General features: G+C 41.3%; 3 protein-coding genes across 4 annotated transcripts in view; 1 reads left to right on the top strand and 2 right to left on the bottom strand.

The window, feature by feature from the left end:
- Nucleotides 1–76: 76 nt before the first annotated feature.
- On the bottom strand, nucleotides 77–1,590 carry LOC135505578 (gap junction alpha-10 protein-like). Its single transcript, XM_064924645.1, has 2 exons — nucleotides 229–1,590; nucleotides 77–115 (listed from the first exon to the last, which is right to left on the bottom strand). The coding sequence occupies exons 1-2, from the start codon at nucleotides 1,588–1,590 to the stop codon at nucleotides 77–79; spliced, it is 1,401 nt and encodes a 466-aa protein (XP_064780717.1).
- Nucleotides 1,591–2,990: 1,400 nt separating this feature from the next.
- On the bottom strand, nucleotides 2,991–25,356 carry LOC135506064 (CASP8-associated protein 2-like). The gene is made up of 10 exons (XM_064925445.1): nucleotides 24,938–25,356; nucleotides 24,486–24,575; nucleotides 20,815–20,892; nucleotides 20,575–20,678; nucleotides 20,367–20,441; nucleotides 18,808–18,923; nucleotides 15,969–18,616; nucleotides 8,178–10,995; nucleotides 7,130–7,229; nucleotides 2,991–4,016 (listed from the first exon to the last, which is right to left on the bottom strand). Exons 2-10 carry the CDS (start codon nucleotides 24,538–24,540, stop codon nucleotides 3,954–3,956), a joined length of 6,057 nt encoding a protein of 2,018 aa, XP_064781517.1. The 5' UTR covers nucleotides 24,541–24,575; nucleotides 24,938–25,356; the 3' UTR covers nucleotides 2,991–3,953.
- A 71-nt stretch (nucleotides 25,357–25,427) lies between these two features.
- Nucleotides 25,428–26,484, top strand: part of LOC135506065 (midasin-like) — a 63,763-nt gene continuing 62,706 nt past the window's right edge. For both annotated transcript variants that reach the window (XM_064925446.1, XM_064925447.1), the window contains exons 1-2: nucleotides 25,428–25,728; nucleotides 26,075–26,301. In XM_064925446.1, the coding sequence (XP_064781518.1) occupies nucleotides 25,633–25,728; nucleotides 26,075–26,301 (323 nt within the window). In that variant the 5' untranslated portion in view covers nucleotides 25,428–25,632. The remainder of the gene's footprint in view (nucleotides 25,729–26,074; nucleotides 26,302–26,484) is intronic.

Below are 26,484 nucleotides of genomic sequence, written 5' to 3' on the forward strand. Positions count from 1 at the left end.
AAGTAGGCAATTAGAAGGAAGTGTCGCTTTGCGATCAGGGTCCCCACCCAGATCCTTCTGGTCCCTCAGCCAGTTCTCACTTTTTCATGATTGAAGAAAGTTCCAGAATCATGCTCTGAAAGAGTGAAAACATGCAGTTATTTCATCTGAATCTTTAGAAATACATGATGAGAATCATATAATACATCCTCAATTTTGAAAAGCATGTTGCATAATGGCTGTAGTTACCATTGACATTCTTCGTCCACTGGCTGGAGGCGGGGTCATAGGTGGGCTCTCTCCTTGGGCGATACGCTTGGCCTCTGTGTCCGCCCCACTCCCGGAGTCCGGGCTATCAGAAGGACTGGCCAGGTTGGTCTGAGAGAGTCCCCGGGACATGAAACTAGCCTTCCTCGCCGTGGGATAGTGGTCACTGTCAGGTGAATCACTCATGTCACTGAAGTCCTGCAGAGCGCTGACCCGGCTTTGTTTGCGCAGCTGGTTCTGCAGGGCTGCTGGTATCTCCATATGGCTGGCCATGAGTGAAGGAGGTGGCTGTGCTCCGTTGTGCCTAGTTTGGCCTGAGCCTTTAGGCCTGTTGGAGTCATCACTGCTGCATGAGTGGTCCCTCTGGTCCAGGGTGTAGCAGCGCTCCACGGCCCCCAGCTGTCTAGGGTACTGCTCTGAACCGTTGGTGCCACCACCATCGTTGTGAGGAGCGACTGAAGGCATGTACGAGGGGACAGCATCCATTGTGCAAGATGTCTGAGTGAACTGCATCATCCTTTGGGGAGATGAGTTTGTAAGGACACACACCTGCTGGACCATGGAGTTTTTCTTGGACCTGTATACTATGCTGTCATCATCTGCACCTTTATTTCCATACAGACTTTGTTTGACTTTCTTCACTCCCAGGTGGAATATCTCGAGGAGATTCAAGAACAAAGAAACCCCAGCGATGACAAGCATGAAGATCATGAAAATGTTCTTCTCAGTTGGTCTGGACACAAAGCAATCCACACTGTTTGGGCAAGGCAATCTCTCACATTTGTACAAAGGATCCAGCCCAATGCCATAGAGTACATATTGTCCGACTATGAAGCCAACCTCCACCACCGACCTCGTCAAGATATGGAAAACATATGTGCGCAGCAAGGAGCCCCTGAGTGGAGCTTTCCTTACTCTCTTCTGTTCCTCCAGCTTCCTCAGCTCCCTCTCTATCCTCTGTCTGTCTTCATGAACGGGCTCAGCGCCCTCTAGCTCTGCTTTCAGGAAAGCTTTTTTTTTGTGTCTTTCTTTTTCAAGGGCCCTCAAACGGTACAGTGCATGTCCCATGTACACCAGAGAGGGAGAGGACACAAAAATGATTTGTAACACCCAGTAGCGGATAAGAGAAATGGGGAATGCATCGTCGTAGCACACATTCTTACACCCAGGCTGGTCCGTGTTGCACACAAACTCACTCTGCTCATCGTCCCAAACATCCTCTGCTGCCACACCAAGTACGAGCATCCGGAATATGAAAAGGATGGTTAGCCAGATTTTTCCCACAATGGTTGAATGAATATGTACCTCTTCTAAGATACTCCCCAACAAGTTCCAATCCCCCATCTTCTGTTTCACATATCCTTATGCTGTAAAAAATAAATATATCTATTTTTTTAACAAACTTCCACTGGGCCATAGTATAACATAAATATCTTACAGTATAAGCAATTATTTCATAAAGGTTTACTGTGTATATTTTTCATGATTGCAAAACAATTGCTTTTTACGAAATTGATTTGTCCAAGAAGGAAAAATAAAATAAAACATCTCAAAGGATTTAAGAGTTAGAATTAACTTACATTTCAACTAGGTTGTGTGTTCCACTTGCTTCAGAAAGAGCGGATTATTTGGTAGAATTAAACTTTTGTTTCCACCGATTGAAGAGATAGGCAACCCATCTCTGAGCATAGCTACAGTGAGTGTCTCTCCAATCTGTTGCAAGCAGGACTCATAAAATGCGAGGATCGATCCACCAAGCGACTGGACAATTGCCTGGGGCAAGTTTTACCACGCAATTGTTGACAGCAGGACACCACACAGACACAGTAGGACATGTTACCAATACTGCCAACCATCTCATGGCCAAGCTCTGGACATCAATATATGTCAAATGCGTGCTATTTAAACTTTTCAAATATTTGTACTATAGGTTGTGATTATGTTTGGATATGATATAAATCTGCATGTGTAGTACAACTAATTGTATTCAACTGACTAAGTTAAAAGGGACCAATCAACTGGGCCAGACAGAATGATCAATGAGTCATGTCCCAAGTTAACTATTTCAGGTATTGGACTAGTCTCACCAAGCCTGCTGACCAAGTTTTGTTAATGTAATGAATTACATCCTTATCAGATGACACAATTTGAACAAATTCACATTGTTGACATTGATATTTAGGAGGCCATTTAGATTCCTGAAAATTAGTTAAACATTTAATAAATCCTTAGGAAATGTATGAAACACTTAATTTTACATTGCATGGTACTGTGTGGTTGCAATAGCCACCATTAATAATACACCCAAATGGGATTCTAACCTCATGATCCCATTCCATTACCATGAAAGAGAATGTGTCCTTACAATCACTCTGAAATAAAGTTGAATGAAGTTCGAGGTTATAGCAGTGGTGAGCTAAGGCAAGTAAACCCTTAGGCAGTGACTTCAATTCCCATAATAGTTTCTGGATATGTAAATTAGAGCATGTACTACTTTGAAACATTGCCCTCCAGAAGGATTCATTATTGATGAACTCTCCCATGACAGCTATAACTGTGAGAATAGGTGTGTTGAACTATGACCATTACGCTTTTTTCAATTTAGCCTGAAGATATGCTGCTCTTTTCTATAAAACCTCAGCAGCAGTTCAGAATGTGTCTAAAATATGCTGTATTCATTTGGGTGGTAAGTTAAAGTGAAGTTATTGAATTTGTGTGAAATAGAACATTTTCATTAATCAAAACCATGTTAAATAAATAAACTTTATTTTCAAAACCAAAATATGTACAATATAGGCTACACAATGTATATTTCTTAACCATGTCACTTATTCACAACCATCCAAAACCAAAATCAACCAAATAAAAATCTAAGCGGTCAAGAAATGTGTACTTGGTCAAATCCTTCATTTCTAAAAACGTAAGACCTTGAATCATACCTAAAAATGGAACATCTGTGGCTTATTTTTTCTTTTAACTGAACATCTTGAAGTCAATGCAATATATAATACAGTAAACTGCACTTTCTGCCATGTGACAGAGTAAAGGTCACTTTAATTGTAGTTCCAATCTTTATTTCCAAACACTCCCAGATTATGTTGAAGTAGAAAAGCACATGTAACATTAGTACAAATTTTGTACAAGCAGCACAGGCTGCAATGCTCCATAAAAGCATTAGAGGTCATTCACCATTCTGTTATTTACAACTAAAATTGGTTAATTACTTGATTAAATGTATGATTGCAGAAGTGTTTAACTCCTCATATGGTATAACCTTGCTAAGGCATATTAAGAGTTGTGAAGTTGAGATGGGATATTTCCCAGGATCAATATGGTAAATTAAACACAAAAAGGGAAGGAAAAAAATCCAGTGCATTGAAGTCTGCTAAATCAACACACGTATAAACTGTTTTGATACAAGTTGTATTCATTTTGGCTGTGGGGCGATAATATTGAATATTAACGCCTGTGTGGATTTTACCTCATTGATTTTCAGATCTTACTGACCACAGCACAAAAACACATTTCAGTTGGAGTTCTAGCTGACTGTGTTCATTAGTTCCAAGTCCATTAATTACAGGCATCACATTCAGATCTGCTTCCACTCATTCATCAAATGGGACATTCAAGTCTTGACCTTGAAACGTCTGAGAGTATAAGGAGCCTGGTAAGTGAAATCTTCATTGAATTAAAAAAACATTCAGAAGTCAGTTTGCCATCTTCTCCTTCTTCTTAAAAAGCTTCATCAGTTGGGAAAATCGCTTTGCAATCTAAAGATTAAAAATAAACAGAACTGACATCAATGCTCAGCATTAACTACTAGTATCTTATATCAAAAACATAAAATGTCATTATGAAAAAGAAACTGCAGTGGCATAATGGCCACGGCCTCCGGTGCACATGTACTGCTGCAGCATGTGTCGAATCCGGCCCACTGCTATTTCTGCCCATCTCTCCTCTATCAAATAAACATGCAAATAGACTTTCAAAATATACTTCAAACACTGTAAAGACAAAAAAAAAAAACTATGAATATAGATAACTGGGTTACAATTCAAAAGGGTTCATATAAGAGGTTTGGAATTACATTAACGGTTATGTCATATTTGTAAATGCATTATAAACCATTAATAAATGGGTTATAACAAATTGGTCAAAATAGTGCCATAGCCTGTCAGTGTTTGCCAAGCAGTGAGACACTATTTACCTCGGGGTATTAACCATTTATAAATGCACTTACAATCTCAGATAATATTGAACCCTTATGCATCATCATGCAATCTCATTTTCAAATGGTTGGACAGTTAGTTATTTTCTCACTTTTTGGTGTGATACACTGTTGTTCTGTCCCAGGAACCGAAATGGTTGGTTTTCACACCAATGGTCAACTCCCATGATGTGTCATGCCCCACATTTGAAACAATGATGATGCATTGGTACACTTATTTATTCCAGGAATGAAGGCCTCGTCTGAACATCTCAAGCCATATTATTGGTTCGCTGGTTTCGGAGAACTGCCCAATTTTGTGAGATCTGCCCATCTGTGAAACACACTTGAAATAAAGACAACATGGAACATGCCCAGCATGTGTTGACACTGACGTTACAGTGCGTGGTGTGCAAAGCCCAGACGGAAAAGATTGCGCGAAATAAAACTGCTCACAAGATGAAAATGACGACAGAGAGAGGATACATTCTCTATGCAATTTGTTTCACTTTTGGATACAGAAGTTCTGCTGGATGATTTAGCAAACTGCTCAGCTAGCAAAGTAGCTAGCTATCTTGCTAGCACGTCTGTCCTAGCTAGCTAGGAAATGTTAGCTAGTTAGCATTAGGTAAAACTTTCTGCTAGACGATTTAGGACAAGATAATATTTGGCATAATATAGTTAGCTTGCTAAGTAGGTCACGCTTGATGGATAGTTAGCTTCGCTATAGCAGGCAAACTGTAGCTCCTAGCTAACATCAACATGGCAGAATTTCCCTGGAATTTGTTTAACTAGCGTTTTTGGATTAACACGCTCGTTAGCGAGTTGTCCCTAGCTCGGTAGATGGTAAATGAGCTAGCTTGCATCCTTTGTCAGCACACGTGGCTCTAATTGTAAAGCTGCAATATACAATTTTTGGGGAGAATTGGGCGACCCAGGCTTGTCCGTGTTGCATACAAACTCACTGCTCATCGTCCCAAACATCCTCTGCTGCCACACCAAGTACGAGCATCCGGAATATGAAAAGGATTGTTAGCCAGATTTTTCCCACAATGGTTGAATGAATATGTACCTCTTCTAAGATACTCTCCCCAACAAGTTCCAATCCCCCATTGAAAGCAAGTCAAGAAGCTGTATATCTGAGGTAATTTTATGATTCCTGTTCTTAAGTTTCATTTTCGCGTCTTTTACTTTCGGTTTTGTACACCAACTTCAAAACAGCTGAAAATAAAATGTTTGGGTTTTCGAAATATATTTCACAGCGGTTTAGATGGTACAATTATTCTCTACACTATACATTGTATGCTTTGTCAAACGGATATTAGGAAAACTACTAGAATTTTAGCAACCAGGAAATGGCGTTGTGATTTCTGCATATTGCACTTAAGACTAATTTACTATTAGCTAGTGTCTTAGCAACATTTTTTATAACACCTTTGATCTGTGGAAGTTAGATATTAGTGTTAGCAAGTAATGTTAACCTCTTATGGCTGCATCCCTTGGTTTTCAATTTCCGCCTGAAGACATACCCTAATCTAACTGCCTGTAGCTCAGCCCCAGAGGCAAGGATATGCATATTCTTGGTATCATTTGAATGGAAACAATCTGAAGTTTGTGGAAATGTTAATTGAATGTAGGAGAATATAACACAGTAGATCTGGTGGAAGAAAAGAGAAAGAGCATAAAGACATCCCCTGTTAATCCGAATTAGCCTGGCTAATGTATCCTTCCATTAAATGACATGTTGTTCTTACTATACTGAACAAGAATTTAACATGCAACAATTGCAAAGATTTTGCTGAGTTACAGTTCATATAAGGAAATCAGTCAAATTAAATAAATTCATTAGGCCTTAATCATTTATAGATGATTTGAGAGTTCACTCAGAGCTTAGACATACTTACAGGCTGTATTGGGTACTCATCACTACATACATGAGAAGATTCAACACTTTGTTAAACATGTTCAGTCAATGAATGGTGGGTATGAAGACCAAAACACTCAACATTGTGAGAGGATACCTCCTCCAATGATCCACCAACCAAAGGTATTACGGTTACCATTTCACACCAGATCGTTCAACATACTTGGACTATCACAGAGAAGTGGTAAGTGTGTTGATATCATCTGTTAAATGGCAATATGTTAGAAATTATGATTGAATAATGTCCTGGATGTAAATTTGACCAGGGCATCAGGGTTGCAAAGGTGGGTCAAGTCAAATCATGAAAACCAACCTCTTCTGTTCCTGAGACAGAGCACCAACGCATCACACTCAAGTGAGGAAATAACTATTGTTCAACTATGCAACTATTGAAAATAACGTTGCATGATGATGCATAAGGTTTAATCTTATAAGCATTTGTAAGTGCATTTATAAATGGTTAATAGCTGGAGGTAAATATTTGCTCACTAATTGGCAAACACTGACCAGTTAGTTATTGCACTATTTTGACCAATATGATATCACTGTTTATTAACTGCTTATAATGAATTTACAAATTATTCAAAATGGTTAATATTGTGATTATAACCCCTTTACAATAAGGTTCCATTTGTAAAGGGTTTATAAAGGGTTACCCAGAATTGGCATCAATGCTCAGCATTAACTACTAGTATATTATATCAAAAACATAGAATGCCATTACTATCAAAAGTAAATTAGTAAAGACATACCTGAGCAGGTGTCTTGTTCAATTTCTCTGAAAGGGCAGAGAAAGTATCTGGAGAGGAACCTTTCATCTTCAGTGCGAGGAGAATATCTCGGTCTTCATCCCTTCAAGAAAAACAATTATTTTAGTGGCAATCATGACACAGAGACTCTCCAACAGCTAACATACAAATGGCACATAACAAAAAGGCATGTATTTAAAACTTCACTAGGGTAGGGGGCAGCATTCGGAATTTTGGATGAAAAGCGTGTCACAATTAAACTCTGCTACTCAGGCCCAGAAGCTAGGATATGCATATAATTAGTAGATTTGGATAGAAAACTCTAAAGTTTCCAAAACTGATAAAATAATGTCTGAGTATAACAGAACTAATATGGTAGGCGAAAACCCGAGGAAAATCCAACCAGGAAGTAGTATTATTTTGAAAGGCTGTTTTTCCATTGAAAGCCTATCCGCCATACAAAGACTTAGGACCCAGTTCACTATCTCTATGGCTTCCTCAACATGTGACCAGTCTGTAGGCATTGTTTCAGGCTTTTACTCTGAAAAATGAGGGAGATACACCACTTTCAATGAGAGGACAGTGGAAATTCCCAGAGCGCGCATTTCTTGTTTACCTTTTCCATTGACAAATATTTTGTCCGGTTGAAATATTATTGATTATTTAGGACAAAAACCTGAGGTTTGATTTTAAACATCGTTTGACATGTTTCTACTAGCTTTTATTTTACTTTAAAACTTTTCGTCTTGGTTTTAAGAGCGCCCATTGTGCCTTTGGATTTCTGATCCAAACGCACCAACAAGGTGTTTGGACATAAAGATGAACTTTATCGAACAAAACAAACATTTGTTGTCTAACATGGAGACCTGGCAGTGCCACCAGATGAAGATCAAAGGTAAGTGACTAAAATTAATGCTATTTCTGACTTTTGTGACACTCTCCTTGGCTGGAAAATGGCTGTATGGTTTTCTGTGACTAGGCGCTGACCTAACATGCGCCCTGCAATTTCACTGGCTCCCACTTGTACCAGATAGGTTAAGGACCAACTCACCTTGTCCACGTCACCATCACTTCACCCTTTTTTACGATGATATTCTTGGCAGACAGGCTGTTGGGTGATGGGGTAGATTGGGGTGGAGTAATGACTTCACTTCTCTCTCTCTTGGAGCTTCCAGTCCCCTTTCCTTTGGGACTTTTTGAAGACTTATTTTTATGCATGCTCCTCTCTGGGATCACCTCCTTTTTAGCCCGCTTTGCTTTAGTTTCCACATGGTGCTTTGTGCGCTTTTTCCCAGTCTTACCCTTGCTGTGGTCTCTCTCTGGTGTGTCTTCTATGATGGTGAGGCATGGCGAAGATAACAGCATCTGCGCTTCGGTGCTTGTGGAAAGGCTGGAAAGGTAGAAAGGAGGACTGGCCTCTGAAAATGGGGATTTTGAAGGAGTTTTTTCTGGGGGCTGATCTTCGTCTTTACCATGTTTTTCTTGTCCTGGTGGTGTTTGAGGGCTCTCAGCACCCCCGGGATTGATGTCTGCACTTGTGGGGCTGATGCCTGGGTTGGTAGAAATTACTTCTGGGCTTGTGAAGTTGACACATGGGTAGGCACAGTTATTTTCTGGGTCGGTGGCATTATTTCCTGGGTAGGTAGAGTTGACACTGCCTGGGCTTGAAGAGTTGACTCCGTGGCTTGAGTTGATTCCTAGGTTGGTGGAGTTGACCACTTGTTTGGTGGAATTGATGTCTGGGCTTAAAGAATTCACTACTAGGCTTGATGAATTAATTCCTAAGCTTGTGAAGTTGACACTGCCTGGGCTTGAGAAGTTATTTCCTTGGTAGGTAGAGTTGACGCTGCCTGGGCTTGAGGAGTTGACCCCCGAGTTGGTGGAGTTGGTGTTTGCATGCCGTATCCTCACAATGAAATGATCATTTGACTTCTCCATCACTACTGCCTGCATGGGCAAGTGAGGCTTGAAGTGAAACAAGGGGTTAACAGGAGCCTCCCTGGTCCTGCCACCACCGCTTGATGCACCGCTGGAGTTGTCCGTGTCCAGGGCAAGGTGAATGTCCTGCTCTGTAGCGTCTTCCCCATCCATAAGAGCATCCTCACTGAAGTGTGCACTGATGACACTGTCCGGAGCAGACATGGGCTCCCCGCTGGCTGGGTGCAAAAAGCTGAGGTGATTGTCAGACTTGAGGGGTGAGGGAATTGTGAGAGACCCAGACAGATCTTCTGCCAAGATGGAATATGATCTATGCGAGAACACACTGGACTGTGGTGTCCTTCTGCTTTCTGGTAGGCCGGAGGGCACCTCTAACATGCAACTCTCATCCATCAAAGATGGATTTAATGGAATTTGGACTTTTGAATTTGGAGAGGAAAACTTGATAGGTGAAATAGCTGACCATGTGGCAATGAGTTTAGAGGGAGTACCAACTTTACTTGGGGTACCAACGCCTAGGAAACGCTCCCTTTCTTTCAGAGGAGTACCAAGGGACCAGCCATGATTGTCCCCAGCTGAGACACTCGTTTCTAGCAGATCAGAACCTTGTAAGAGACACTTGAAGATCTCTCCCATCTGAGAGTCCGTTACTAGGTTGAACGTTAGGCTGGAGGCTTGCTGTTCTGTGAGGATTTCAAAGTCAGGCTTGTCATGGAGTGAGCCATTTTGAGACAGCCGGCGAACATAGGTTGCTGTTCTCTCAGCAGATGAAGAGCTGTTTGATGGTAAGATCTCTACCACGTGTTGCAAAGGAGGTTGGATAACAGGAGGATCTGAAGTTTGAGGCACCGATTCCATATCCTCTTCGAAGGACATTTTAATATTTTTGCCTCTTCCAAGACCTGTTTTGCAAGGGGGGACAGTCCGAGACCTGGTTCTTTTCATGCTGGTTTCAACACACTCAGTGAATTCCCTTTGCAGTCTTTTTGGTGCAGAAGTTCTGGTTATTGTCACTCCCTGCTGCATTTTAAGTTCAGTGGCCACAGATGGCTTGGGGGACTTCACAGGCAGCTTGGGTACACCCTTTCCAGAGAGACACTCTCTTTTTTCTGCTCCTGCCGACTGGCTTCCGTTTGAGGATTTGCAAACACTTCTCAGTGCAGTTTGAATCTCCTTGAATAAGAAGTCTAACTGCACATCCACGAATTCCCACAGTTTCAACTTCATATTAAGTGGTTCTTGGTCAAAGATGCGGTTGACAATGCCATTATTTGATAACTTACTCAAAACAGAAATTATGATGTTCTTCAGTTTAACTTTGAGGTAATCTTCTTGGCTGCATAGTTTAGTAAAGCTTACACTATCAACAAAGTCTGTAAAAGAGGGAAAAAAGGACATGTCCATAACACCGCAGAAGGTTTTCTTAGGGAATGTTGAATGAAGCTTCATGTACTTTTTTCTGCACTCATAGCGAATCTTTGCAAGCATGGCCATAACCTCCTCCACGGTAGACAAGGCAGCATTGGGTAAAGGAGGTTGAACAGTTTTGTAGCGGGTTTTGTTTGATGTGGGGCTTCCAAATGGTGAAGTCAAGGTTTTACTTCCGAGTTTAAAATTCTGTTGTGAAACTAAACTATTTTCTTTGGCCGGCTTCTTTGAAAGTCTAGGGGATGACTTGAGAGTTGGTTGATTTTTATTCGTTCTTGTGGGCCGAACCGTCATGGGTGGAGAACTTGGCATGACTGGAGGTTCTTCCTCTTCACTTTCACTAACAATTTCTCCCTCTTCCAGTTCCTCAAGGCTGGAAGGATGGACAGATGTCTCATCCACATCTCGTTGTGCAACATGTGTGACAGAGCAGCCAGGATTGTTGTTCTCCTGATTCACTTCCGACTTCTTTGAATTGGAATCTCCAGTAGCACTGGGAAAATCTGGTCAAATACAATACATTGATTAGCTAATTAAAAGCATACCATGTCTACACGGTACAGTCAGTTTCATGGAGTTAAAGCAGTTGATTAGCATGCGTATACCTATTAAACCCACTCAAATCTAACTGCCCTAATTGTTATAAGTGGATATAAAATGAAAGATTAATCTCTCATGTGAAGTTCAATCGAATCCACATAGATCAAATATGGACTTAGGCTTTTGCTCTTGCCAACCAGTACACATCTGATTTAACCAGTACTAATCATAGACTTCAATCATGATGTTAAATCCGGTGGGTTATTGTTTGGATAGAACACAATCCTGCACCCACACCAGTCCTCTGTTGATAAGAAGCCTCGCAACATAGACCACAACACACACAATTCAATGAATTATCTGAAAGCCGATTCACATTTGCTGTACTGCTATTCTTGTTAATTAGTTTGACTTGTCTTCCTAAAGCTTATCTGAAGACATTTGAAATGTCTATCTACTGTGAATTAAATAAGGTTCAGGTGGTGGACCAACAAACAGAATTACCTGGATGAATGACAACAATATGACAATGCCCCCACCTAAAAGTGCATGAGTAGTCGCCCAATAGTCATCTTCTTGTCCCTCAATTGTTTGCATTTTTGTCCACCACTTGTAGGTGTTCTCTCTGATATCACTCAACCCTGATCTTGTTCTTCTCTCTCTGCATCAATAACCATCTGTCCAATCCAAACATCTTGGGAGAGAGTATAAAAGGTCTCTAATTGTTTGTAATCTTGGTAAAGGCAACATGGTGAACCCATAAAACGCATAACTGTAGTTTGTGTGTTTTAACCCAAAATGATTAATAAGAAAATTACTTAACGTCTAAAGTAATACAGTGGGGCAAAAAAGTATTTAGTCAGCCAGCAATTGTGCAAGTTCTCCCACGTAAGTGTAATTTTCATCATAGGTACACTTCAACTATGACAGACAAAATAAATTTTAAAAAATCCAGTAAATCACATTGTAGGATTTTTTTATGAATTTATTTGCAAATTATGGTTGAAAATACATATTTGGTCACCAACAAACAAGCAAGATTTCTGGCTCTCACAGACCTGTAACTTCTTCTTTGAGGCTCCTCTGTCCTCCACTCGTTACCTGTATTAATGGCACCTGTTTGAACTTGTTATCAGTATAAAAGACACCTGTCCACAACCTCAAACAGTCACACTCCAAACTATACTATGGCCAAGACCAAAGAGCTGTCAAAGGACACCAGAAACAAAATTGTAGACCTGCACCAGGCTGGGAAGACTGAATCTGCAATAGGTAAGCAGCTTGGTTTGAAGAAATCAACTGTGGGAGCAATTATTAGGAAATGGAAGACATATCAGTGGTCTTGTAATCTCCCTCGATCTGGGGCTCCACGCAAGATCTCACCCCAGAACCACACGGGGGACCTAGTGAATGACCTGCAGAGAGCTGGGACCAAAGTAACAAAGCTAACCATCAGTAACACACTACACCGCCAGGGACTCAAATCCTGCAGTGCCAGATGAGTCCCCCTGCTTAAGCCAGTAAATGTCCAGGCCCATCTGAAGTTTGCTAGAGAGCATTTGGATGATCCAGAAGAAGATTGTCATATGGTCAGATGAAACCAAAATAGAACCTTTTGGTAAAAGCTCAACTCGTCATGTTTGGAGGACAAAGAATGCTGAGTTGCATCCAAAGAACACCATACCTACTGTGAAGGGGGTGGGGGTGGAAACATCATGCTTTGGGGCTGTTTTTCTGCAAAGGGACCAGGACAACTGATCCGTGTAAAGGAAAGAATGAATGGGGCCATGTATCGTGAGATTTTGAGTGAAAACCTCCTTCCATCAGCAAGGGCATTGAAGATGAAACGTGGCTGGGTCTTCCAGCATGACAATGATCCCAAACACACCGCCCGGACAACGAAGGAGTGGCTTCGTAAGAAGCATTTCAAGGTCCTGGAGTGGCTGAGCCAGTCTCCAGATCTCAACCCCATAGAAAATCTTTGGAGGGAGTTGAAAGTCCGTGTTGCCCAGCAACAGCCCCAAAACATCACTGCTCTAGAGGAGATCTGCATGGAGGAATGGGCCAAAATACCAGCAACAGTGTATGAAGACCTTGTGAAGACTTACAGAAAACATTTGACTTATGTCATTGCCAACAAAAGGTATATAACAAAGTATTGAGATAAATTAAGTATTTGGTCAATAACAAAAGTTTTCCACCATAATTGGCAAAAAAATTAATTTAAAATTCTACAATGTGATTTTCTGGATTTTTTCCCCCTCATTTTGTCTGTCATAGTTGAAGTGTACCTATGATGAAAATTACAGGCCTCTCATCTTTTTAAGTGGGAGAACTTGCACAATTGGTGGCTGACTAAATACTTTTTTGCCCCACTGTGTGTGTGTGTGTGTGTGTACACACACACACACACACCTTTTTACTGTTGTATTATTTCTTTACTTACCCATTGTTCACCTAATACCTTTTCTGCACTATTGGTTAGAGCCTGTAAGTAAGCATTTCACTGTAAGGTCTACAACCGTTGTATTCGACGCAAGTGACAAATAAACTTTGATTTGATGGACTGTCATTTCTATTGGCTTATTTGAGTTGTTCTTGCCATAATATGGATTTGGTCTTCACACAAATAGGGCTACCTTCTGTATACCACCAGGACCATGTCGCAACACACCAGATTGGCTCAAATCGCATTAAGGTAAAAAAAAGAAGAAAAAAAACGTTGAATAAGTAGGTGTCCATTTTTTTTTTTTTTACTGGTACTGTGTCATGTACAGTTGAAGTGGGAAGTTTACATACACCTTAGCCAAATACATTTAAACAAATACTAATTGAGTGTATGTAAACTTCTGACCCACTGGGAATGTGATGAAAGAAATAAAGGCTGAAATAAATCATGCTCTCTATTATTATTCTGACATTTCACATTCTTAAAATAAAGTGGTGATTCTAACTAACCTAAAATTGTGAAAAGCTCAGTTTAAATGTATTTGGCTAAGGTGTATGTAAGCTTCCGACTTCAACTGTATGTATGTGCTACTGCTCGACAAAAAAATAAATATAATAATCTCGATCGACCAACAACCTTTCAACCAAACAATCGACTAGTCGAATAATTGGGGTCAGCCACAACACAAACTCATCATTACACCATTGTCTTTCTAAATTGAAAATCAACCTCATCATTCAGTTCAGCCTAATTTCAATTAAATTGTGAAGTAAAGTGCACAATTATCGCCCATTCATCCATTTGTCATTCAGTGAAGAGAGCTAGATGCATTAGCACCTGGCTGGGTACCAACATCCTACAGAACATTTTCTTGGAATTAGGTGTGAAAGAAAAACTACTAAAAAGGCTCTAAATACTTCTCGGTTTGTGATTTCAAAATTCAGACAAATGAGCACTATTATTTTTTGGGGCAGATTGTTTTTGTAACTAAAAACAAATGTCAGTGGCTGTTGGGCAATGGCGGTTCTGGTGTTAATAATTACGCTTACCCTACCTAACAACTAATGCTCAGGTCTGCTGAGTGCAAACTTGTGAAAATTCTGTGCAACTTCTGCCAAGCGTTTACTGTGAACACTGAAGCTGTACCTGCTGTAATTTACTGATTTAACAGTGGCCAAGTAGGCTACTGTGGAAAAAGGCCTCACATAACATTTTAACATGGAAATAGCTGTTCTATCATTCAGCCTACAGTAGCAGCCAATGTGTTGTATTCAATGTAGGACTACATTCCATGAGACTTGAAAAAAACATGCAGGGCTTGACATTAACCAGTTTATCCACTGGTCCTTGAGACAAGGAGGTGACTGAACATTTTGTTGTGTTGTTTGATGCAAGAAACCACTTTACAATGTAAAAATATATATTATTCCCTTACCATTATTACAGAGAATAAGACAATTTATGCTGCCCTCTGTCTATTGGCTACTTAGCTTATTCAAGCCTGTCTCAAAATACAACACCGGCAATTTAAGACATAAAAACCGGACTCAATCTTGGAAGATGTCTAGAAATGTTCAAGTTTTGTGCTCTTTCAGGAAGAAATCACTCCCACATTTCTGACTACAAATTAGCTAAAAAATGCACTAATAACTCACTATTTAGCAAAGAATACGAACAAATGTGCACATGTAACAGTATAACCTTAGACCGTCCCCTCGCCCATACCCGGGCGCGAACCAGGGACCCTCTGCACACATCAACAACAGTCACCCACGAAGCATCGTTACCCATCGCTCCACAAAACTACTACTTCTACTTCAAGGTCTCAGAGCAAGTGACGTCACCGATTGAAACGCTATTTAGCGCGCACCGCTAACTAGCTAGCCATTTCACATCCGTTACACACACGTGGCCACATGCAGCTCTCGCTTTGATCTCAAAATAAGAGCACAATAATTGTGACGGCTCATGCTGTAAAATAGTCCAGTTAAAAGTGAATGGCACTACTCCATATATGGCAATGGTTATTTGCATATAGGCCTACTGGAGCTCCGATTGGTTATGGCGCAGCAGTCTGTGTAGACTAGAGTATGGGCCGGAGTCGTGCCTGTCAGTGCAATAGAATCCTACTCCAATGTGCTCTGCCTAAAACAAAGTCTCTTGCATAGTTAACTATGCAAGACTTAGTATGCAAAACTTTTGTTTCGGTATGTTGCATTGAAAGTGGCTAATACTGCGTTGATTCGGTCACAATTCCCACAGTAAAGAGAAACATTGATAGTGTTACCTAACGGGGAAAACTCTATAAAAGTTGAGGGAAGTTCAATTTCGTGCTTCTCTGTGCGGGCTGATATTTCTTCTGCTCTGCAGTCCCGGGGAGCTGTGCACGGCTTTGAGGGAACATTGCTAACAACATATTTTTGCATCTTCTTAACATTTAGCATAGAACAGAAATTCTTCAACTAAACCAAACCAAGTGATGCTTACCTTTGCAAAGACTCTTGAAGTAAGCAGGTTTGCTGGGACATGGCAGCTGCTGGCTTTTCGTCTTCAGGCGGACTGGGCTTGTGAGTGGGCTTATGGCATGTGGAATGACTTTTAGATTACTTAGTGTGAGCATCATCGAGTCCTCATCATGGGCCATCGGAATGGAGCTAGAGGGCTCAACATTCTCCTCTTCATTCTCTGTGTAGCTTGGCTCAGAATTTAGGTACATTTTTGGTGTCTCTGCCAAACCACTGTTGTGCTGTTCAGATGGTGCAACTTCTCCTGTGGTGCTACTCACCTTAGACACCCCAATACTGCTCAATGGTGAACTTTGTTCCACAAGAGTTTTCTCCTTCTCACACTCCAAAGGGATCTCTGTGACATCAGTAATGACCTCAGACGTGATGCCGATGTCTACCTCCATGCTAATCGTACTGGACACAGCATCCTTGGAAACATCTTGCCCCTCTGTCACATTTTTCTCCAGACTAGAATTAGTGATAATGGAAGCAGGCAGTTGTTGAAGGCCCTTAGGTTGGACAAGGGGTGATAATTTCAGAGATTCTGATTGTTTTCCTGGACTACCTTCAACAGCAGGATGTCCCACACAGACAGCAGCAGGTGGATCTTGTGTCACAGTTTCAACAGCTTGGCTTTTATAGACCAAAGCACTGGGAGTTTCACTGTTGGACTTGTCAGTAATAATAACCAGTGAATCTCCAGTTGAATGTTCAGGGGTAAGTCCATTAGCAGATAGGCCAGTGTCGGTATTTGAATTGTTTCCACAATTCTCAGTGACAGTAGTAGTAGTCGCAGAGAGAGCAGCAGCAGTCAAATCCTTAGACGTGCCAGTTTTGCTTTCTGAGTCACATTTTTCAAGTCTGCTCTCCAGTGTAGTTTTCAAAACAATGTCACAATCTGGAGCTGAAACACAATCCTTCCTGAGAGGTTCTGGTGTGGTGGGTTTAGTCCTCTGACCCTCCATGGCCTCGGGCAGCTCAGGTCTTCCTTCGGAGCCATCTTGGACAGTACTGTCTTCTACTTCTAACTGGCACTTATGTCGCTCTTTGGCTACTGTGGCTTCAGACAGAGGCTTTTCAGCATCCTGACAAGATTCTCTCTCTGTATGTCTACTCTCCATACTTTCAGGTTGTGGAGGCTTTGAGATTTCTGAAGAGAGCTGTATAACTGGGTTCTCAAAGACCTCATGGGTGTCTACTACACTATTGTTGATTTTGTCTACTACAAGCAATTCTCCAAGATGAGGTTGTCCACGGTCTTCTGCTGACTGGTCTACAGGAACCTCATCAGGTGGTGTGCCCCCCTCCTGTTCCTTGACTTCAGCAGACTGTCTTGGTGTTTTAACTGGTGACAGGGTGAGGTTCAGAGTTTCCATGAAACTTAACTTTCTGTTGGGACCGTTTTCCTCTATAGAGCTTTTCTCGGCCACTTTGGCCTCAGACGGAAGCACTTCCGATTCCTCATGTGTCTTTTGCTCCCTGACTTTACCATTGACCATGTTCTTGTCCTTACTGACGTCCGCACTGCATCGGTTATGTTCCTTTGTTCTTTTTTCCTCACGCTCCTTTCCTCTCTCTGTACAACTGCTTTTTCTTTCTCCTGACTTGTTTTTCTCTTTTCTGATCTCATCCTCTCTTTTTCCCTCTTTTTTCCTTCGATGGTCCCTTGGAGGACTTGTCCCTCCCTTGCGATTAAAATAGTCACTGGATCGTTTAGTGAGACTGGCTTGATTTGAATAGGCATGCCTTCTGTTTTTGGAGGAAATGTCTTTAATACTTCTACTACGCTTATCGTCATCCTTATCAAAGCGAAGCACCTTATCATGCCGACTAGACCCCGTTGATAGAATATCTGCACTGTCTTTAGACAATCCTTTAGACGTACGGTAAGAGGAAGCAGTGCAATGCAAAATGTCTGAGTGTGGGCTTTTAGACTTATCTGATCTCCTGTTTACCTCAACATCTGAGGGATGAGGGTATCTGCTTTTGTTTGACTTAGAATCATATTTTCCAATATCTTTTTGTGCTCTGTGTGACCGGTTCCTCTCATCTGAATGAGATTCCTTATTTACATCTGGACTGTTTTTATGTCGCTGCTCCTTTGACTCAGACAGCCTGGGACTTTCACCTCTGCCTTCTCTGTGCTTGGTTTGTTTAGGCTTGTCTGACAGGCCTAGTTCACGTGTATGGTGTCTTTTCACAGAGTCCTTACTGGAACTGCTAACAGAAGAATATGTGCCTTTCACTGAAGCTTCTGAATCGCCTCTAGAGGTGGAAGGAAGAGGTGGTCTGAAATTTCTTGCGTCAGATGGGGGTTGGGGGAGGACCACATCTCTGTCTTGACAGAGCAGCTGATGAAGATCCTTTACAACACAACCCTTAGATGCTGGTAGTTGAGTTGGTGGAGGAGGACCCGTAGGATTCAGTCTGGTTGGAACTTCTGGTTGATAAGGCCCCGTAGGATTCAGTCTGGTTGGAACTTCTGGTTGATAAGGCCCTGTAGGATTCAGTCTGGTTGGAACTTCTGGTTGATAAGGCCCCGTAGGATTCAGTCTCATTGGAACCTGATTTTTCAAGCAGTTCATCTGAGATTGATGGTGAGCAGCAGGACCTCTCTCTGGCCTGAAACTAAAAGTTAACATAAATTACTCACATGCCTAGATTCACACAGACCACAGCAATTATTCAATTGACCCCATCTAATGGATACATAGAAAACATGTGTAGACCCCTAAATAACTGTTTATTTGATGTACCCTGCCAACTACGAGTTACCGCTTCACAGGTGTATATGAAATATGAAGGGCCAAGACACTTACCTTTGGCTCAACCTATTTATCTCCTTGTCCTTCCGCACAACCTCCATTTTAGCTGTTTTGATGAGCGCACAGATGTTCTTCTTCAGACGGCTGTTCTCAGTGTTCAGCGTTGTATTCTTCAAAATGACAACAACATCTCAACCACATACAGTAAGTGGTTATACTAACTGCAAGTCGCTCTGGATAAGAGCATCTGCTAAAATGACCAAAATGTAAATAAGAAACAGAGAGAACCAATGCAATCATTTGTCAATGTAGCCTTTCCATCACCCACTAGTGCTGAACAATTAGTGCTTTTTGAGGTCGGTTAGGTTTTGGTTTGATTATTAAAAAATAAAATCACGGTTTTCAATTTCGATAATTTTTTTCATGCATTGTGGGTTGAATGCTGTAACACAGAATAAAACAATTAATCAAAGTCCAATGATGGTAGTGACTGCCCATTACTGCTTAGTAACCATCATTTATTCACATTACTTTGATAAAATATTTAAGTTGTGTATATTACATTTGTTTTAGTTGACTTATTATTACCATTTCATTCCAAGTCATAATCTCTATAGTCTGACAAAAATCACTATTTTAGTAGTTCCTCAAAGTAAATAAGGCATACTTTACTTTTAGGACTCATGAATACCAACTATCAATCACTTAGATCATGGGTGTCAAACATACAGCTGGGGGGGGGTCCAATCCTGCCTGAGGGTGGTTTGAGTAAAAGAAAAACTCAATATACTTTAAAATGACTAAACCTGAATTGAAACGGTATAAAAATGATAGACTTCTATTCATACAGTTTCTTGACTGTCCAGTTCACTAGACAGTCAGCGAGCCTCGAAAATTAAAATAAAGATGGATCGAGGACTATTTTTTGCCAAATTCGAGGCAAGGAAATAACATTTTCAGTGTGGCCCTCCGGATCTCGTTGAAGACCGAATGCGGCCCCCGGGGCAAAATTAGTTTGACAACCCTGACTTAGATAACGCAATTTCAGGTAGAGATAGCTTGCGAAGCAAATACTCTCTATCCTGCATTCTTCTGTCTCTCACTCAGTGTCTGCCCCACACTAACCTAATGTAGCAGGTGGAAAAGAAAAACAGACTGGACAAGAAGGCACTCAATGGATTATGGTCATTGTACTTAATACGTTTTCTGCACTAAACTACGTAGAATAATGGCCTGTTGGAAACTACAACATCACACAGTTCAGTCTTGATCCGATTTATCTCTAGAAAAACAATGTGAGCATTGAGCTCACAATCAAACAAAAAACAACTAAATGGAAATAATTCAAATAATTGAACCACGGTCTGATCACTTAGTAATTGTAAGGTTTATAAACAACTAACATTTAATCGCTCAGCACTATCACCCACAGAGAATAACAAAGGATTTTCAGAGGGAAATACATTTTTTTAATCTAATGTTCAAATTCAAGTAAATGTTAATTGATTTATCCAGCTATTTCTGTAAAAAATATTTAAAGTACTTTTATGCTCCTTGTATTTTAAGGGGTACTACTAATACATGATTGACACTTGAGACTTTCTGTTACAAACCTTTGTTTCAATCTGCTGCAACCGCCTAAGTAACTCTTCAATTTGGCTTTGTGCGGCATTGTATCTTGTCCTCAACTGTAATGAGACGTGGTTAGTTATTCCGTTCTAACAGGACCTGTCTATCAGTGATGAACAGCATTCCATTTTAGACAAAGCAAAGAGAAAAAGAAAACGCACACATGAATTGGATAAGGATTACAGTACAAACCTCATTGTAAGAAGAGTCTTTATCCTGTTGTTCCTCCGTTATGATTTCTTCATATAAATCCATAGAGCTCAGATTCTGTGGTGAGAGGAGTGTGCAGTTTCTTTCTGTAATAAGATTACACAAACATGAAGCAGGCCATATTATAAGTTAGAACATGGATATCTTTTCTACTTCTAATAATATATATCTGACTCGGACCATCTTGTGAAGAACCAATGTGTATGTTTGAGTGATATTTACCTGCATTTGGATAAATCCTCGGACTTGCCAAACCAGAATAAATATCCATAGAATCATCATCGAAAGCTGCCACCGTATCTGTGAGGTAGAAGTTTTGCAAAGATACACAGCTGTTTAATTTTTATTTAATTTTTTATTTAACCTTTATTTAACTGGGCAAGTCATATAAGAACAAATTCTTATTTTGAATGACGGCCTAGGAAAAGTGGGTTAACTGCCTGTTCAGGTGCAGAACGACAGATTTGTACCATGTCAATTCGGGGATTTGAACTTACAACCTTCCGGTTACTAGTCCAACGCTCTAACCACTAGGCTACCTTGTAATTGCACTGCTGTAATTTCACCACATGGAATGACATTACTGTAGAAATGCCTTCTATTATTGGATTAGGATAATTCACATAGCAGGTTAGGAGACTGAGGTTAAGAAAAGAGTTAGGGTAAGCAAAAATGCTCTCCCAGCCTGCTACGAAAATCACCTCGTATCAAAGTGGTGTGATAAGCATGTGTCCCATCTTTGGCCAGTGTTAAAGGGAAATATACAGTACCAGAAAAAAAGTTTAGACACACCTACACATTCAATGTTTGTTCTCTATTGTTACTATTGTCTACATTGTAGAATACAAAACTATGAAATAACACATGGAATCTTGCAGTAACCTAAAAAAGTGTATATTTTATATTCTTCAAAGTAGCCACCCTTTGTCTTGATGACAGTTTTGGCACTCTTGGCATTCTTTCAACCAGCTTCATGAGGTAGTCACCTGGAATGGGCTGGCAAAACCTTGGATCACTGTTATTCTAACTTCCGCGACGCATATAAGGCCCTGCCCCGCCCCCCTTTCGGAACAGCTGACCACGACTCCATTTTGCTGATCCCTGCCTACAGACAGAAACTGAAACAAGAAGCTCCAACGCTGAGGTCTGTCCAACGCTGGTCCGACCAAGCTGATTCCACACTCCAAGACTGCTTCCATCACATGGACTGGGACATGTTTCGTATTGCGTCAGGCAACAACATTGACGAATACGCTGATTCGGTGTGCGAGTTCATTAGAACATGCGTTGAAGATGTCGTTCCCATAGCAATGATTAAAACATTCCCTAACCAGAAACCGTGGATTGATGGCAGCATTCGCGTGAAACTGAAAGCGCGAACCACTGCTTTTAATCAGGGCAAGGTGTCTGGTAATATGACTGAATACAAACAGTGCAGCTATTCCCTCCGCAAGGCAATCAAACAAGCTAAGCGTCAGTATAGAGACAAAGTAGAATCTCAATTCAACGGCTCAGACACGAGGTATGTGGCAGGGTCTACAGTCAATCACGGACTACAAGAAGAAATCCAGCTCAGTCACGGACCAGGATGTCTTGCTCCCAGGCAGACTAAATAACTTTTTTGCACGCTTTGAGGACAATACAGTGCCACTGACACGCAATCCACTGACACGGCCTGCAATGGAAACATGCAGTCTCTCCTTCACTGCAGCCGAGGTGAGTAAAACATTTAAACGTGTTAACCCTCGCAAGGCTGCAGGCCCAGACGGCATCCCCAGCCGCGCCCTCAGAGCATGCGCAGACCAGCTGGCTGGTGTGTTTACGGACATAATCAATCCCTATACCAGTCTGCTGTTCCCACATGCTTCAAGAGGGCCACCATTGTTCCTGTTCCCAAGAAAGCTAAGGTAACTGAGCTAAACGACTACCGCCCCGTAGCACTCACTTCCGTCATCATGAAGTGCTTTGAGAGACTAGTCAAGGACCATATCACCTCCACCCTACCTGACACCCTAGACCCACTCCAATTTGCTTACCGCCCAAATAGGTCCACAGACGACGCAATCTCAACCACACTGCACACTGCCCTAACCCATCTGGACAAGAGGAATACCTACGTGAGAATGCTGTTCATCGACTACAGCTGGTGGTGAGGGTAGGCAACAACATCTCCAACCCCGCTGATCCTCAACACTGGGGCCCCACAAGGGTGCGTTCTGAGCCCTCTCCTGTACTCCCTGTTCACCCATGACTGCGCGGCAACGCACGCCTCCAACTCAATCATCAAGTTTGCGGACGACACAACAGTGGTAGGCTTGATTACCAACAACGACGAGACGGCCTACAGGGAGGAGGTGAGGGCCCTCGGAGTGTGGTGTCAGGACAATAACCTCACACTCAACGTCAACAAAACTAAGGAGATGATTGTGGACTTCCGGAAACAGCAGAGGGAACACCCCCCTATCCACATCGATGGAACAGTAGTGGAGAGGGTAGTAAGTTTTAAGTTCCTCGGCATACACATCACAGACAAACTGAATTGGTCCACTCACACAGACAGCATCGTGAAGAAGGCGCAGCAGCGCCTCTTCAACCTCAGGAGGCTGAAAAAATTTGGCTTGTCACCAAAAGCACTCACAAACTTCTACAGATGCACAATCGAGAGCATCCTGGCGGGCTGTATCACCGCCTGGTACGGCAACTGCTCCGCCCACAACCGTAAGGCTCTCCAGAGGGTAGTGAGGTCTGCACAACGTATCACCGGGGGCAAACTACCTGCCCTCCAGGACACCTACACCACCCGATGTTACAGGAAGGCCACAAAGATCATCAAGGACAACACCCACCCGAGCCACTGCCTGTTCACCCCGCTATCATCCAGAAGGCGAGGTCAGTACAGGTGCATCAAAGCAGGGACCGAGAGACTGAAAAACAGCTTCTATCTCAAGGCCATCAGACTGTTAAACAGCCACCACTAACATTGAGTTGCTGCTGCCAACATACTGACTCAACTCCAGCCACTTGTATGATGGAAAAATGGACGTAAAAAATGTATCACTAGCCACTTTAAACAATGCCACTTAATAGAATGTTTACATACCCTACATTACTCATCTCATATGTATATACTGTACTCTATACCATCTACTGCATCTTGCCATCTTTATGTAATACATGTATCACTAGCCACTTTAAACCCTACATTATTCATCTCATATGTATACGTATATACTGTACTCTATATCATCTACTGCATCCTTATGTAATACATGTATCACTAGCCACTTTAACTATGCCACTTTGTTTACATACTCATCTCATATGTATATACTGTACTCGATACCATCTACTGTATCTTGCCTATGCTGCTCTGCACAATCACTCATTCATATCTGATGTACATATTCTTTATCCCCTTACACTGTGTATAAGAAATTTGTTTTGGAATTGTTAGTTAGATTACTTGTTGGTTATTACTGCATTGTCGGAACTGGAAGCACAAGCATTTCGCTACACTCGCATTAACATCTGCTAACCATGTGTATGTGACAAATAAAATTTGATTTGATTTGGAATGCATTTCAATTAACATGTGTGCCATGTAAAAAAGTTAATTTGTGGTATTTCTTTCCTTCTTAATGTGTTTGAGCCAATCAGTTCAAGACTGCTGGAAAAGCATTCCAGGTAAAGTTGGTTGAGAATGCCAAGAGTGTGCAAATCTGTCAAGGCAAAGGGTGGCGACTTTGTAGAACCTAAAATATATTTTGATTTGTTTAACACTTTTTTGATTACATGTGTTATTTCATAGTTGATGTCTTCACTATTATTCTACAATGGAGAAAATAGTACAAACTTTTGACTGGCACTGTATACATGTATAGCATTGTACTCACTGCAGTTGTCTTGACTGAGATCACCATACACTTCGTCCATCAAATCCCCATCCATTCTCCCGATGCTCAATCAATGGCTCAAAGATGTACCTGGAAGAAACAATGCATAATTATCTAGTATGTTTGTTTGTTTGTTTGTTTGTTTGTTTGTTTGTTTGTTTGTTTGTTTGTTTGTATGTGTGTGTGTAGCTAGCTAGTTCATTGCGGAATCTAAATTAGTTACGTCGGCTCCTTGTACATGCACGGATATAATGGAAAGCACAGCCACAGGCATCAGCACATTTTAGCTAGGTGACAGAAACAAGCTAGCAAGCCAGTTCGTTTATTTAGCTAGCTAACGTTCGTCTGAGACCTACAAACTTAACTAGCTAGCTACAAACTCAAGACATGGAGGAACATTGAGTCTGAAAATAGATTGGAATGTGAATTAAAAAATAAATAAATCCACTCACCATATGAAAATAGATTCGATGAATGTTGTTTAGAATGTTATTATTATCATCATCTGTTTACAATCACTGTCGCGCCAACCCAACGACAACCTTTTTCAGGGAGCAGGAAATAACGACATTTTCCCGCGGTCTGCAAAACAGATACCAGCGGCTCTTCCGGGACTTTCAGACATTCAAAGTAAAATTATCATATCAAATGATTTAGGCCAAAATCATACAAAGCCAAATTAGCTAGATTATTTCAGATAAAACACCTTATCTAAGGAAACCAAAGGTTCTGACTTCAAAAAGTGTGCAATTTATCTTGCAAGCTGTCTGGTCTAACTAAGCTAGTTCGAGACCCGAGGCGTTTCACTCCGTAAATATTGTGCTGTATGGAAAAAAACTAGGTGTCATAGGTTATATTTGACTTCAAAAGCGTCAACTAACGTATGACCGTCGCTTCCAATCGCGTCATGTAAGCGACATCATTTGGACATTCGACCCGGAAGTGTTTCTGATTTACTCACATGTGGACTGGATTTTAACAGTGACGGGAACGTGCTTACTGTGTTGTGATACAATCTAGACAGACAGACAAGCAAGTGATGCACCTCACGATTTGGTCAACGAAGAATATAACAACACATTACAGTCTTTATCGATTATCGCAAATTTCGCTGTGCATCTCTCTTGCCTAAACGACAAATGGTACGATGGAAAATTTAGAATTGAGCCTGTCATCACTGGGTACCATATCCAGACATATTGACAAAAGTCACAACGAACTCAGCAAGTATTTAGCAAAACAGGTAAGATACATTTCTCCGTATGTGTTATAAACACAATAGTGTGTAATATGTTTGTTTTGACCTATTGATAAGTGATGCACCCTATATGTGCACGTGCATATTCCACCCTCTTAAATATACATTTGTCTATTTACAATCCAAACAATTGCACTGCACCTACAACCCCATCTTAATAAATGCAAACGTGACCTAATTACAATTTTGCTCAGAACGCTATTTACATGACATTGATGGATCTCCCTTCAGATTGGAGACATAGCCCACCCATGCCTATAGTTGCCCGGCATGTTCTAATGAATTCAAATGTCAATCTTGACTTACCCCTGATATGTCTTTCTGTCTGTAGATATGGAGCCAGCAGGACAGACAGTGCATTCTGGCTTGTTTGGCTCAGCTTCTGTTGGAGAAGGACTATACTCTGCTGCTCGCCCGCCACCTCCGGCCCCTGATCCTTGACCTGCTGGAGAGGAACGCAGAGAGGATCAAAGCAGATGGCAGGATCAATCATGATCTCCACGAACGCCTGTGTGTGGCGCTTAGCAAACTCCTCGGTGTCAGTCCCGATGCACAGGCGTAAGTAGTGAACCCTGCATGATCACTGATCATTAGACATGATGGAAAAACTCTTCATAAACACTAGCTATTTTTTCCATTCTCTTCTAAGGGCTTGAAGTGGCATGAAAAAACTGCCAATACTCACTTTATATTTTACTCTGTCAGGGTTTGTATTTTTAAGGATTATTATTAGTATTCTAT

Source organism: Oncorhynchus masou, chromosome 19 (assembly GCF_036934945.1).
Source record: "Oncorhynchus masou masou isolate Uvic2021 chromosome 19, UVic_Omas_1.1, whole genome shotgun sequence".
Lineage (NCBI taxonomy): Eukaryota > Metazoa > Chordata > Actinopteri > Salmoniformes > Salmonidae > Oncorhynchus > Oncorhynchus masou.